Source organism: Xenopus tropicalis, chromosome 8, assembly GCF_000004195.4.
Source record: "Xenopus tropicalis strain Nigerian chromosome 8, UCB_Xtro_10.0, whole genome shotgun sequence".
In the NCBI taxonomy this organism is placed as follows: domain Eukaryota; kingdom Metazoa; phylum Chordata; class Amphibia; order Anura; family Pipidae; genus Xenopus; species Xenopus tropicalis.
In genome coordinates, this window is record NC_030684.2 from 129,263,266 (window position 1) to 129,277,625 (window position 14,360).

Below are 14,360 nucleotides of genomic sequence, written 5' to 3' on the forward strand. Positions count from 1 at the left end.
CCCCCTGCACCTCCTCCTGTGCTTTGGCGCGCATTCGCCGTTCGGGGGGCGGGGAGGTGGGCGGAGTTGGCCGACCGGGTTGCCTAGGACGACCGGTCAGCTTGGCCCGCCCCTGCTCTTGCATATTATAAGCAGATACATTTATAAATATATACACCCTCTAACAATCACAGCACAAAAATGTTGATGAGCGAATTTTTTCACCAGGCATGGATTCGTAGCGAATTTCCGCATTTCGCCATTGGAGAATTGTTTCGCGAAATTCATTGCTAGGAATTTTTTTGTTGTGCGTCAAATTGGCCGCGGTCGTGTGTCAAAAAAATAGATATGGGCGACAAAAAATAGACGTGGGCGGCAAAAAAAATGCATTTCCTGAATTTTCGCAAATTTTCTTGCCGTTTCGCAAATTTTATGGTGAAGCGAAATGGGACAGATTCACTCATCACTACACATGAAATGCAACTAAAATGTACTGGAAATTGTACCTTGATAAAGTACACATCAACATCTGTTGAATAAAGTTATTAGCGATGAGCAAATTTTTTCGGATTCGCAGCCAATTTCCGCATTTCAGCATTGGCGAATTGTTTTGCGAAACTTCTGTAAAAATTTGTAGCGAAATGGGCACAGAAATGGGGCGCAGGTGACAAAAATAAGACACGGGCGACAAAAAAGTTGCGTGACAATGCGGATTTTTGGACATTTCGCAAATTTTCTTGTCGTTTCGCAAATTCTATGGCGAAGCGAAACGGGACAGATTCGCTCATTACTAGTAATAACTGTATTACTTTTGCAAATCTTATCAGATTTTCCTGTGAATTCTAAAAATGTACATTTCCAATCCAAAGATAAAGAACATTATCATGGCCTCATTGCTTTCTGTAGAAGAAATGAATAACAGTATTTGAATGGGAAACACATTTGTTTTGAGACTTTTTTGTCGCCTGCATCTTTTTTTGTCACTGCGTCTGTTTTTTGACGCGGCCATGCCCAATTTGACACAACTGAGCCTATTTTGACACGACTGCATCCGATTTGACGCTACCGCACCCAATTTGATGTGACCGCGACTTTTTCTTTTGACACGTGCCGAATTTTTTCGCAGCAAATTTTCACTGAAGTTTCGCAAAATAATTCTCCAATGCCGAATTGTGGAAATTCACTGCAAATCCATGCCTGGCAAAAAAAAAATTCACTAATCACTAATTGGTACACATGGTAGACATGGGCGTCCGCAGAAAATTTTCCAAGGGGGGGCAAGTAAGCTAGCATCATCCTGCAACAGATAAATATATATATATATATTTTTTTTTTTTGCAGGATGATACTAGGGGAGGCTAAATATGGCCCATACACAGACTGACCTACAGCTAATGTGACACTTAGTGGATTCACTGCTGACGTAAAAAGTTAACCTCCCAACTACCTCTTGCCGTTCCCACTGACTCCCAGGGATACTGTACAAAAGTGCGGGTGGGGGTGCTTTTTTTTTTTACCCTAAAATGTTTAGTATTAGTAGTAAAAGTATTCATACGCGCACTTCTGTTAGGGGATCTGCAAACATTTGTGTTTGGGATCAGTTAGCTTAAAGGGGTAGTTCGCATTCGAATTCACTTTTATTTTTAATGGTTTTTCAGTTATTTAGCTTTTTGTTCAGCAGCTCTCCATTTGGTATTTCAGCAGCTATCTGGTTGCTAGGGTCTTATTTACCCTAGCAACCAGGTAGTGATTTAAACAAGAGATGGGAATATGAATAGTTAAGGGGCCTACTTGGAAAAATAAGTAATACAAAATTATAATAATAATAAAATTGTAGCCTCGCAGAGCAATATTTTTTGGCCCCCATTTGAAATCTGTATAGAGGCAGAAGAGAAAGGCAAATTATTCAAAAAAATTAATTAGGAAGACCAATTGCAAAGTTGCTAGGAATAGGCCATTTTATAACATACTAAAGGTTAACTTAAAAGTGAACCACCCCTTTAGATGTGTTTATGTTAGTTTTATAGCAAGAAAGGCAGTGGGTACTGACTCCCCATTATATACAGTGAGATGCAGTCCGTATTTACAAACCCAGCACATTATATGCCATGAGGAGCAGTGGGTACTGAGGGCAGATATTCAGGCCCTGGCACTATAACACTGGCACTGATACACAACATTGGCCCCACTGTAACTTACTATAAATGAACAAAACAATGACAAAAAAAAAAAAAAAATAGTGCAAAAAACAACAACACATATATAAACTCACAATGAGCTTTTTCAGAGGGAAAGAGTTAACTTACCCTCCATGTGTTAGGGTAGGGGATAGATTATAAATTAAACAATTTAATGTCAGCTAGTGATTCTTTAGAACTGTATAGTACCTGTGTATAGTGCCTGGGTATAGTACCTGGGTATAGTACCTGGGTATAGTACCTGTGTATAGTACCTGTGTATAGTGCCTGGGTATAGTGCCTGTGTATAGTGCCTGTGTATAGTGCCTGTGTATAGTGCCTGTGGGATGAAAACTGCAGCAAAAGTTGAGAGTTGGTTCTCAGGTAAAGTTACAGCTGCAGATTCATCTTTTCAGTCTTTATTTCTATTTCCAGTTTGCAAAATCTCCCGATCCCTGTGTGCATCTGTGCTCTGATTGGTCAATTTTACTGTCTGTCAAGGAAGCTGTGCTCTGATTGGTGAATCCAGAAGAAGAAAGATCCAATCGGAGCACAGCAAAAACGGGCTTGAGGGGAAAGTGCAGAAACGGAGTAAGATTTTTGTTTTTTTTGCTACTTTTCCAGGGGGGGGCAAGTGCCCCCTCTTGCCCCCTTCTGTGGACGCCCATGATGGTAGACCTACAAAATTTACTTTTAAGAAAATATTTAAAGGAACAGTAACACCAAAAAATGAAAGTTTTAGTGATAAAATATCTGCAATACAGCAAAAAAATTTGAGAAATGCATGAAATGACGTACATCAAAAAATTTATTTTTGACGCACTCCACAATTTTTCTTGACTCACGCAACTTGTGTTTTTGTTGCATGATGAATTTCCCCATGGCGAATTTTGGCGCCTGTTTTTTTTCGAAAAAACCCACCAATGGTGAAACATGGAAATTCGCAGAGAATCCATGTCTGCCGAAAAAATTTCGTTCATCACTAATCTGGTTCCTTGCACTGGTAAAAGTTGAGCGTTTGCTTCAGACAAACTTCTATCATTTTTAGAAATAGCTGCTGTTGAGCAATGGGGGCAATTAGACATTAAAGGAGAATGCAAGTCAAAATGTAAAAAGCATACTGCCCAATAGAGATGTAGCGAACTGTTCGCCGGCGAACTAATTCGCGCGAACATCGGGTGTTCGCAAGTCCGCAAATTCGCGAACTTTTCGTGATGTTCGCAAGTTGGGTTCGCCGGCACCGAAAAAATCGCAAAACTTACGATAACGGTACGAATGCTCCGAAAAAATCGCAAAACTTACGATAACGTTACGAAAAAATCGCAAAACTTACGATAACGGTACGAATGCTCCGAAAAAGTCGCAAAACTTACGATAACGGTACGAATGATCCGAAAAAGTCGCAAAACTTACGATAACGTTACGAAAGCTCCGAAAAAGTCGCAAAACTTACGATAACGGTACGAAAGCTCCGAAAAAGTCGCAAAACTTACGATAACTTTACGAAAGCGCCGGAAAATACGAAAAAGTCGCAAAATTACCGATCATTTCGAAAAACGGCATGTGTGTCAATTTTTCAGAGGTTTTTGCCCTTGATCCCCCTCCTGCATGCCACTGTCCAGGTCGTGGCACCCTTTAAACAACTTTAAAATCAGTTTTCTGGGCAGAAATGGCTTTTCTATTTTTTAAAGTTCGCCTTCCCATTGAAGTCTATGGGGTTCGCAAAGTTCGCGAATATTCGCAATTTTCGGCGGAAGTTCGCGAACAGGTTCGCGAACTTTTTTTTTGAGGTTCGCTACATCCCTACTGCCCAATAGTGCTCCTATTGTTTAGTAAAAACCCCACACTTTTGGCTCACCTAATCAAATATTTACTCAGTCACACTTACTTCACATTTTCTAGAACAGGCAGCCATCTCTAAAAAGGTATTCTCCCTTCCTTTCCCTCCTTGCTTCATACTGCACATGTGTTTCATTCCCTCCCCCCCCCTCCCCTCTGCCAGATCCGCTTCTGATTGGCTGGTGGGCATGTGTAGCTCAGAACAGGAGACAGGATCAAGTTACACACATGCTCAGAGAATAGGAAGGCTGCCACTGGCACCTACAGGAAGGGGAGAGAGATTTCAGTGATGTCACTGTAGGCTTCACACTGCTGTAGGCTGCCAGCACCATATCTCAGAGAAGCAAGCAGGGATCTGGGGTTTTAGATATGCAGTAAGTACTTAAAAAGAATGCCTTTAGACTTACTTTTAATTTATATTAACCTTTCCTTGTCTTTTAAATAAACTCCCTAGTTACTAGTGTAATAAGCAATTTATATGCCACACCTGAATGGGTCATTACAAAAAAAAAAAAAGAAATAGAATGCAATTGTGCTAAGTTTTTTTATTTCATGTTTTTTAGCAATTGAGTATTTTAATAAATAAGCACACATTTGAGTTTCGACACCTGGTCAATTTTTTCGAGTTTTTCTGGTAAAAAAAATAAAAATAAAAACTGACAAATTTGAAATTCTACATCACGAATGTGAAACATTTAGGGGCACATTTCCTAAAAAAAAAAATACTCAACATGGTATAAATTCGAATTAATCTCGATCATTGCTGTATTTATAAAATGAAACGATAATGTTTGAATTGTTCATATGAAAATTTCGAGTTTACATTCAAGCATTGTAAAAACTCGAAAAATTCAAGTTTAAACGGACATTCGTTTCCGTGAATCCTCTTTATTTTTCCCAAACAGGAATTGCTCCAGCAGCCATTTTAGCAGCATTGGCGCTCATTTTTGGAAAACAATAATGTGTTTAAGTTTCACTTGAAACTGGGTGAAATAGAAAACAATGATGGGATTAACTTCCCCTTGAAAAGTGTGAAACTGAAAACAATAAGTTCCCTTTAAAGCTGGGTGAAACAGAAAACAACATCCCATTGAAGAAAAGACTGTCAGTGACTATTCTATTGCCCTACTATTCTAAGCCTCCATAGGACACAATGGTACTCAATAGATCAAACCTGTCGAATTTTTTTTTTACAAATCATGAATTATGGGAGTTATTTTCGAACAATAACAAAAAAATCTCAAAATTATCTAGAGGTAAGAAAAAATCCAACTTTATCTCAAAATTGCTTAGTATAAGAGTTATCTTTTTTTTTTTCTTTGTGCAAAGGAGCTTGTGAGATGGTAATTAGCAAGAATTTGATTTTAAACCTGAAAACCAAAATAGTAATTAAAGTAATTAGTGATGAGCGAATCTGTTCCGTTTCGCTTTGCCGAAAAATTAGCGAATCTTTAAAAAGATCCGCGAAACGGCGAAAAATTAGCGAAACGGCGAAAACGACGTGCGACAAAAAAAATTTGTCGCCCGCGGCTATTATTTTGTCGCACGGCTATTATTTTGTCGCACGGCTATTATTTTGTCGCCCTCGGCTATTGTTTTGTCACGCGGCTATTGTTTTGTCACGCGGCTATTGTTTCGTCACCCGTGGCTATTGTTTTGTCGCCCGCGGCTATTGTTTTGTCGTGCGGCTATTGTTTTGTCGTGCGGCTATTGTTTCGTCGCCCGCGGCTATTATTTTGTCACGCGGCTATTGTTTCGTCACCCGCGGCTATTGTTTTGTCGCGCGGCTATTGTTTCGTCGCCCGCGGCTATTGTTTTTTCGTGCAGCTATTGTTTCGTCGCCCGCGGCTATTGTTTTGTCGCACGGCTATTGTTTCGTCGCCCGCGGCTATTGTTTTGTCGCACGGCTATTTTTTCATTGTGTGGCTATTGTTTTGTCGCCTGCGGCTATTATTTTGACGCCCGCGACTATTCTTTTTTTGACGCCCGCGTCAATTTTTTGACGTGCGCCGAATTTTTCCGCGGCTAATTTTTTCATCCGTTTCGCGAAACAATCCGCCAATGGTGAAACGCGGAAATTCGCCACGAATCCATGCCTGCCAAAATATTTCGCCCATCACTAAAAGTAATTAAAAATACACAACAGATAAAAAGATTAACACCAGCTGAAGATTTGGGGCACACCACTTGGAACCTCAAGCATAGAACTGAATCCCTTATCATAAACAATTGTTATCAATAATATTTAGTGATGGGCAAATTTTTTTGGGCAGGCATAGATTTGCAGGAAATTTCCACAGTTTGCCATTGGCAAATTGGCAAATTGTTTCGCGAAACTCCAGCAAAAATTTGCAGCAGAAAAAAACCTGCATGTGAAAAAAAAGTCGCGGCCACTGCAAATTGGGTGTGATCATGCCAAAATGGGCACCGTTGCATCAACATAGGCATGGTCACGTCAAAATGGACTTGGTTGTGTCAAAATGGGCGTAGTCGCATAAAAATAGGCAAGGTCGCATTAAAATAGACTCGGTCGCATCAAAATAGGCATGGTCGCATCAAAATGGACTTAATCGTGTCAAAATGGGCACGTAAAAAAAAGTTGTGTGCGCCAAAAAAGCCGCACCACACCCACGTTTTGCGAACTTTCCGCCATTTTGCTAATTTTTCTGCAGTTTCGCAAATTTTTGGGTGAGGCGAAATGGGACAGATTCGCTCATCACTAATAATATTACAATTGGTAACTTTGGTGAGTGAAGGAAGAACAAATGAAAATGGTTGTTGCATTTTGAGTGATCTGTCACTATTGGCCATCATGTCAAACCATGTGAGGATTGTTTTTGCTTCTCCTTAGTTTCTTTTAACCATGTCCTGCTCCACTTGTATATTAATATCAGCTGTGAATACATTCAAATAATAAATAAAAAACAAATTTGTATAAAAGAAACAAAAATAACCTTAGCTTGAGTGTGGAGTGCGGCACGGTAGTTGCACAATTATCAAATCATTTTTTTACTGCTTCCTCGTAGGGTAACTTTAATATCTTTATTCCTTACGCTATAGATGAGGGGATTAAGCATTGGAGTCACAACTGTGTATATAATGGACACAGTTCTCTCTGTGCTAGGAGAGTTTCTGGAGTGAGGGCGCAAATACATGAACATCAGGGGCCCATAGTACAGAGAGACCACTGTGAGATGGGAGGCACATGTAGAGAAAGCTTTATGTCTTCCCTTCGTGGAACGGATACTCAGAATTGTGGAGATTATATAAGCGTATGAAAAAAGGATCAATATGAATGCAATAAGGCCAATTATACAAGCTGAGATGTACATTGATACCTCCTGAAGCCAAGTATCTTGGCAAGACAGAGGAAAAAAGACAGGTAACTCACAGAAAAAATGGTTGACATGGTGGGACCTGCAGAAAGACATGTGGAAGATGTACGGTACATGAAAGCTAGAATTTATACAACCCAAAGCCCAGCAGGCAGCAGCCATGGAAATGCAGAATCTCTTGTTTGTGATTGTATTGTAGTGCAGAGGCTTACAGATCGCTACATACCTGTCATAGGCCATAACAGCCAAGATTATACACTCTGTTGCTCCTAGGGCAGAATGGAAGAACATCTGTGAAGCACAATCAAGACGTGAAATACTTGTATCCTGAGTTATTGTAATTATGATAAGTTTAGGGACTATTGAGGTGCTTATGCCAATGTCAATGATGGACAGGTTGCTTAAGAAGAAATACATCGGGGTGTGAAGCCGCAAATTGATTCTCACCACGATAATGAGCAGAGAGTTTACTGATAATGTCAGTAGATACATAATGAGAAAAATTAGGACGCTGAAGGCCTTTAGGTATGGGGTATCAGCAAGACTGAGGAGAAAGAATCGGTTGAAAGATGTTTCATTTGAGTTTTCCATAACTCACTCAAACTGAGCAATAACTCTGAGAAATGGTGATTATTATTAGAAATGAAGAAATGGATCAGCAAACCCCAGCTGGGAGTGTAGTGCTAGGCAGGTTGGCCATCTTCAATCTGTAGTTAAAAAAACAGCCATGATATTCCATGTCAACACAGTCATTTGTATTAGTTACATGGAAACAATACAGTGGAAAATGGAAATACAGTCTATATCAGTGATCCCCAACCAGTGGCTCGTGAGCAACATGTTGCTCCCCAACCCCTTGGATGCTGCTCTTTGGTTGCATAAAAACCAAGTATAATGCCATACAGAGCCTCCTGTAGGCTGCCAGTCCACATAGGGACTATTAAGTAACCAATCATAACTCTTATTGGCACCCCCAGGAACATTTTTCATGCTTGTGTTGCTCCCTAACACATTTTCCATTTGAATGTGGCTCACGGGTATAAAAGGTTGGGGGTCCCTGGTCTATATATTGCATGATCAGGATGGTGGGTTAGGCGCAAACCAATGACAGAGGAAGAATGTGTAATATACAGACTAAAGCTGGGAAAGCAGGCACCAAAATAGGGGGCAGTTCTGGCACTGCTATAAATAATAACCAGGTTGTTCCAAATATCTCCAGGCTAATATCAGGTGGTCTCAGTGGGCATCTAAATCCACATGAAATCCTTATAATAGTGGATGAGATCTAGAAGGTACAGGTCCTGCTGGCTTGTGTGAACAGGGATAGTTAGACAATGGGTTTGGGTCAAAAACATACATCAGAGGGTGGAAAAAAGTATGGATAGGTACTTCAAAAAGAGGCCGTGCTGCATGTATGGGGGTAGTTTATTAGATCTTGCACAAAACCAACACTGGCTGAGATCTAGTAAGGGCAGTAAAAGTGATGTGCTCTTTCACTAAGTAGAAGCTTTATCCATTGTTTCTCTCTGTATTCACCTCAGAATAAACAACGTGCATGGAAAATATCACATATATACAATGGCCACTAAAGCAGGGTTATCCTTTGTCTTCTTCTATGTAGTGAGAAAAGGTTGTGCTCAAATGAATAAAGATCAGGGCTAATACTGGAACCCAAGACAAAGGATTTTTTTCTTTATTGTCAAGCCAGAAGCAGGTAGTTACTGTAGGTGCCCTGAGGCTTGTGTGTTACAGAATCCGTATGAGTTTTACTAAGGTGAATTAGAGATTAAATATAACCACACTGTCAAAAGTATAATGCAATGTTGATGAAACATCAGTAAATCAAATAACCTTCAAATCTTTCATGTTTCTCTCATTACAATTTCAAAGTGACGTATTAAGTGTATTGTTGCTACTTTCATAGAAAAAATACTTTCATCCCTATTAATAACATTGCCCAAGCCCCATGGTACTAGCCAGGCTGGTAAAATACCCGCAAGCTGGCAACCATATTTATATGCCCTTCAGACTATGTTGGAAGGTACTATCACCATCAAGGGATGCTCATACCCATAGAAACAGGCATGTACTAAAAGAGACATCTTCTGTCAGATTTTCTGCAAAGTGCCTAGCACTCTAATGTGACTCTGAGGGGCAAATCATTCCAAAGTATATCAAATTATATCAGATATTTCCATTTTCTGTGATTTTTAAAATTATACATTTCCAGTAGCCTGACCTTGGGTGAAGAACATTCCATTTATCATGGCCTTATCCTCGTATCTGCACGCTGTCTCTTCATTTTCATTGGTGAGTTACAGCCTATTTGAAGAGAGTGTATCTTGCATTTAAATACCTTTACTGAGCCATTAGTCCCAAGAGCAAGATATCAGGAAAGTCCCTTATGGAATCATACATTACCTATGGAACTCCCAATGCAATTTCCTATCTCTCAAGGTTGTTTGGGATTATAACATTATCATCTCTTTACACAACTGTTTGTTGAAGTAACTTAGCTGACCATTATTTACCATCATGTGATACATCTGAACTGACCATGAACATGGACATCCTTATCAAGCATAAGGATTCAAATTCAACCAGAAGTACTCACCTTTTTGAAGGAACGTTAGTGGTAAAATATATTTGCAAAGTAAAATTGCTTACTTTGTGCAGACATTTTTACTTTTGAGTACATTTAAGAAATAACAAAACAAAAAAAACCCCAGAAAGACTTGAAATGTTATAATTTGTTCTAGCACATGTACAGTATGTAAGTTCAACCCCTCCAAACGAGCCCCAGTGCAATATACACATACTAATACCGACCTATCTATACACTCTCTATAAACGATATATATTAGACTTGTTCAGGACATCATCCAATCTGCCAACATCCCCCAGTAGGGCATTCCACAACCTCACTGCCCTCACCGGGAAGAAACACCTACACATACCTACCTACCTGCTTATCTGTCTATAATGCCCTCTAATCCCCTTGCCAGAAAAAAACAACCCCAACCCCAACCCGACAGTCTAACCTCATAGTTTTAAATCTACCACTGGTTTGGTTGCACGTCTCTGCACTCTCCCCGGCTCATTAAACAATAGTCTATTTATTACTTTTTCACTTTCACCTGTCTCTTCAGACCTTATCATCACTTTATTTCCATTCACCTTTGATCATGATTTCCCTTTTTTTTTTTTTACATAGCAAGATGGTATTACACTCACCTTCCATGTATTTATTATTATTTCATTTCTTATCTTTTGATTTATGACTAGTGCTAGACATTATCATTTACTGGGACATGGGGACATTATTATGTCCATTTGCTTTAGTATTCACTATATATGCTGGAGACTTAGGGATTGGACCAATGGGATGAAGAATAGTGACATAGGTAGAACAGATGCCTGGGAGACAACTACTGTATATCAGATACTATGATCCCATACAATTGCGTGTGTGTGATGATGTTCGATTAGGGGGAAAAATCCAGAGAGGCTCCAATGTGGAGGCATCTTTGGTGATGCTGCTGACGTGGGTTGGGTTGAGCCTCGATCAAGTGTCAGACTGTTATTGGTACATTCGAATTTCCCACATATTTGATTGGTTATAAATACAAATGCTATACTAGCCATGTACTTGCCTTTGACATAGACCTGTGTGTAGAGGGCAAAATTCTCGTCAGGCACATTTTAGCAAGTGTTAGGCAGGGCTCCTCTAGCTGTGATATGAGGGAGGGTGGACGGTGTTGGAATTGGGTGGAACTGGGGGTGGTGAGGGTAATTGGTTGGGATTGGGCTAATTAAGCAGAATTGAGCTGGGTGATGTGAATGGGATACCAGAGGGGTAACCCAAATCCGAATACTGTTGGGATTGATGTTTTTATGACTAGTGAGCTGTCTGCTTAACCTATTATCTGACACTGGTCGGCCTCTGCTTCTCTCCCCTTGCCCACTTTCCACAATACCTCACTACATCACCGTATCCTGGCAGGGTGTAGCGATCCAATGGATACTACATCACCGTATCCTGGCAGGGTGTAGCGATCCAATGGATAGTGGTATTCCACCAATTTGAGTTGTGTCGGTCTCACTCCTTCTGTCAATTTATATGACCGACAGCATCAATGTGGCAGTCCTGCCTTCCCTAGAGTTTTAACTTTTTTGTTTTTATTTTTTGATACTGCTAGTTAAGCACTTATTTTCCCTTTTAGAATTTGTTGATGTAATAAAAGTTATGTTTTAATCTGAGTAGGAGATTTCAGGTACTAAGGAAGAGGCGGTACAAATTTGATGGTCAACTTTTTTCTTTTTTTGTTTTCCAATAATTGTGAATAGGCTTTTATGCCTTTGACCATGCACACCTTTCAATGGTTCCACTAATGGTGGTGCTCCCCTAACACAAATTGTTTTAATCATGTCCCTTGCAAGTATCTTTTTCCAGAGAAAACAACACCAACCTCGACAGTCTAACCTCATAGTTTAACCCTTCCATCCCCTTTACCAGTTTAGTTGCAGTCTCTGCACTCTCTCCAGCTCATTTATATCCTTTGTAAGGACTGGAGCCCAAAACTGCCCCCATACTCAAAGTGAGGCCTTACCAGGGACCTATAAAGGGGCAAAATTATGTTTTCATCCCTTGAGTCAATGCCCTTTTTTATGCAAGATGGCACTTTATTTGCTTTAGCAGCCACTGTGCATGTTGCAAAATAGTCTGAGTTTTACTGTGGACCTGGGTTTGTTTCTTGGAGACAACTCTAGAGTTATCCCCCTTGGATTCTTTATCCTAACTTCTATTCTTCAAGTTAAAAGAACAGACTGGACAGGGACAGCTTTAGCCAGAACTTCCAATCCTCTGACAGAAAAAAAAGGCCCAAGAGTGTCTGGGGAAGTTGTGAGTGGCTTCCTGGGTCAGGAGAGTAGCTACTTCTGTCTATTGTGAGGTAGAGTAATACAAGCATAGAAGTTCATAAAAAATCACAGAATAGACAAACTTATAAACACAAAAGCTTGCAGATAGAAAAGAGAATTTAAGAAAAATATAAGGTAATTGAAAGACCTATACAGTGCCTCTGGTATCTGTCAGTAAACATTACATTGTCATGATAAGTAGTATAAAACAATTCTATCAAATTATTTTATCAGTGCTTAATTAGGGTTCCTCGTATGGTAACTTTGATATCTTTGTTCCTTATGCTATAGATGATGGGATTCAGCACTGGAGTCACAACCGTGTAAATAATGGACACAGTTCTCTCTGTGCTGGTAGAGTTTCTGGAGTGAGGGCGAAAATACATGAAAAACAGAGGCCCATAGTACAGAGAGACCACTGTGAGATGGGAGGCACATGTAGAGAAAGCTTTATGTCTTCCTTCAGTGGAACGGATATTCAGGATAGTGGATATGATATAAATATATGATAAAAAAGTCACAATAAATGCAGTAAGGCCAAGTGTACAAGCCGAGATGTACATTGATACCTCATGAAGCCAAGTATCTTGGCAAGACAGACGAAGAATAACAGGTATCTCACAAAGAAAATGGTTGACATGGTGGGACCTGCAAAAAGGCAGTTGGAGGGTGTACGGTACATGAATGCCAGCACTGATACAGCCCACAGCCCAGCAGACAGCAGCCATGGAAATGCAAAATCCCATATTCATAAGTGTATTGTAGTGCAGAGGCTTACAGATAGCCATGTATCTATCATAGGCCATAACGGCCAGAAGAATACTCTCTGTCACTACAAGGGCAGAAAAGCAAAACATCTGTAAAGCACAATCATGACGTGAAATACTTTTATCTTGAGTTATTGTAATTATGATAAGTTTAGGTACTACTGAAGTGCTTATGCCAATGTCAGCCATTGAAAGGTTGCTTAAGAAGAAATACATCGGTCTGTGAAGCCGCAAATTGTTCCTCACCATGATGATAAGTAAAAAGTTTATGGACAATGTGAGTATGTACATTATTAGGCAAGTTAGAATACTGAAGGCCTTTAGGGATGGGGTATCAGCAAGACTGAGGAGAAAGAATCCATTGAAAGATGTTTCATTTGAGTTTTCCATAACTCTTGTCTCACTAGAACTGGGGAAAAGTCTGAAAAATACATTTTCTATGATATCAATTCATGACGCTTTCCTATTTATTCTTATTCTCTGCTGTAGGCCCAGGAAGGTTCATTGAAACCTTTTGTCATTTGGAATTTTTCTTATTCACACAAGCCAGCAGGATCTTCAAGTGAGGACTTAATCAGAAGTTCATGGTAGTCTGTGTTTAAGAAAAGTCAGGAAACACACCAGGAGATTTATAAAAAGGCAAAGTGTTACTTTCATATGGTTTCACCGGTAGGTGCCATAACATCTGGGATCCTTGTGGAGAGCAGTTTGGCACTTCAATAAATACTACACAGCAACAATGGTTGAGATCTAGAAAGAGTACGTAAGGAAAATTGTACCGTGTGATAATTACATTACCCCATTCCCCATCTGTACCATTGATTTCATTTTTCAAATGTACAGTTTTTTGAATGTATATTCCCAGTGCCCTGACCTTAGATGAGAAACGTTACATTTATCATGGTTTTAGCATTTGTGCTTTTTCTGGAGGACATCAGGAATGGTACCTGCACACCTTGTCTTCATATTCATTTGTAGGTTAGAGGTAATTTGAAGGGAGTGATCATTGGGTTTATATACTATTCTTACAAATTAGTCCCAGAAGTGCAGCATATCAGGAAAGCCCCTAATGAATTCATACAGTAGCTACAGAACCCCCAATGACATTGAACATCTTCTAATTTTGTTTGGTTGGTTACATAACATGGAACTGTTTGTTGAAGTAGCCGAGTGACCATAAAGCCCCCATGATATGATATATATATGGCAGTTACTATTTTCACAAGATTAAGTTTGTATTATCTGTACCCACCTACAATAATTTGTTACAGCGATGGCCACTAAGTCTACCAAGATTCCAAGACTTTGTTAGTGCTGCTCAGGGAAGGAGTCAGATCACTGAC

The 14,360-nt window shown here is 39.8% G+C and overlaps 1 protein-coding gene across 1 annotated transcript; it reads right to left on the minus strand.

The window, feature by feature from the left end:
• Positions 1-6,991: 6,991 nt before the first annotated feature.
• LOC100492797 (olfactory receptor 2G6) lies at positions 6,992-7,921 on the minus strand. Its single transcript, XM_002938468.2, has one exon. It carries the CDS (start codon positions 7,919-7,921, stop codon positions 6,992-6,994), a length of 930 nt encoding a protein of 309 aa, XP_002938514.2.
• Positions 7,922-14,360: the final 6,439 nt, after the last annotated feature.

Excerpts from the sequence above, each read along its gene's own strand:
- LOC100492797 (XM_002938468.2), bottom strand. The coding sequence starts at position 7,921 with ATGGAAAACTCAAATGAAACATCTTTCAACCGATTCTTTCTCCTCAGT.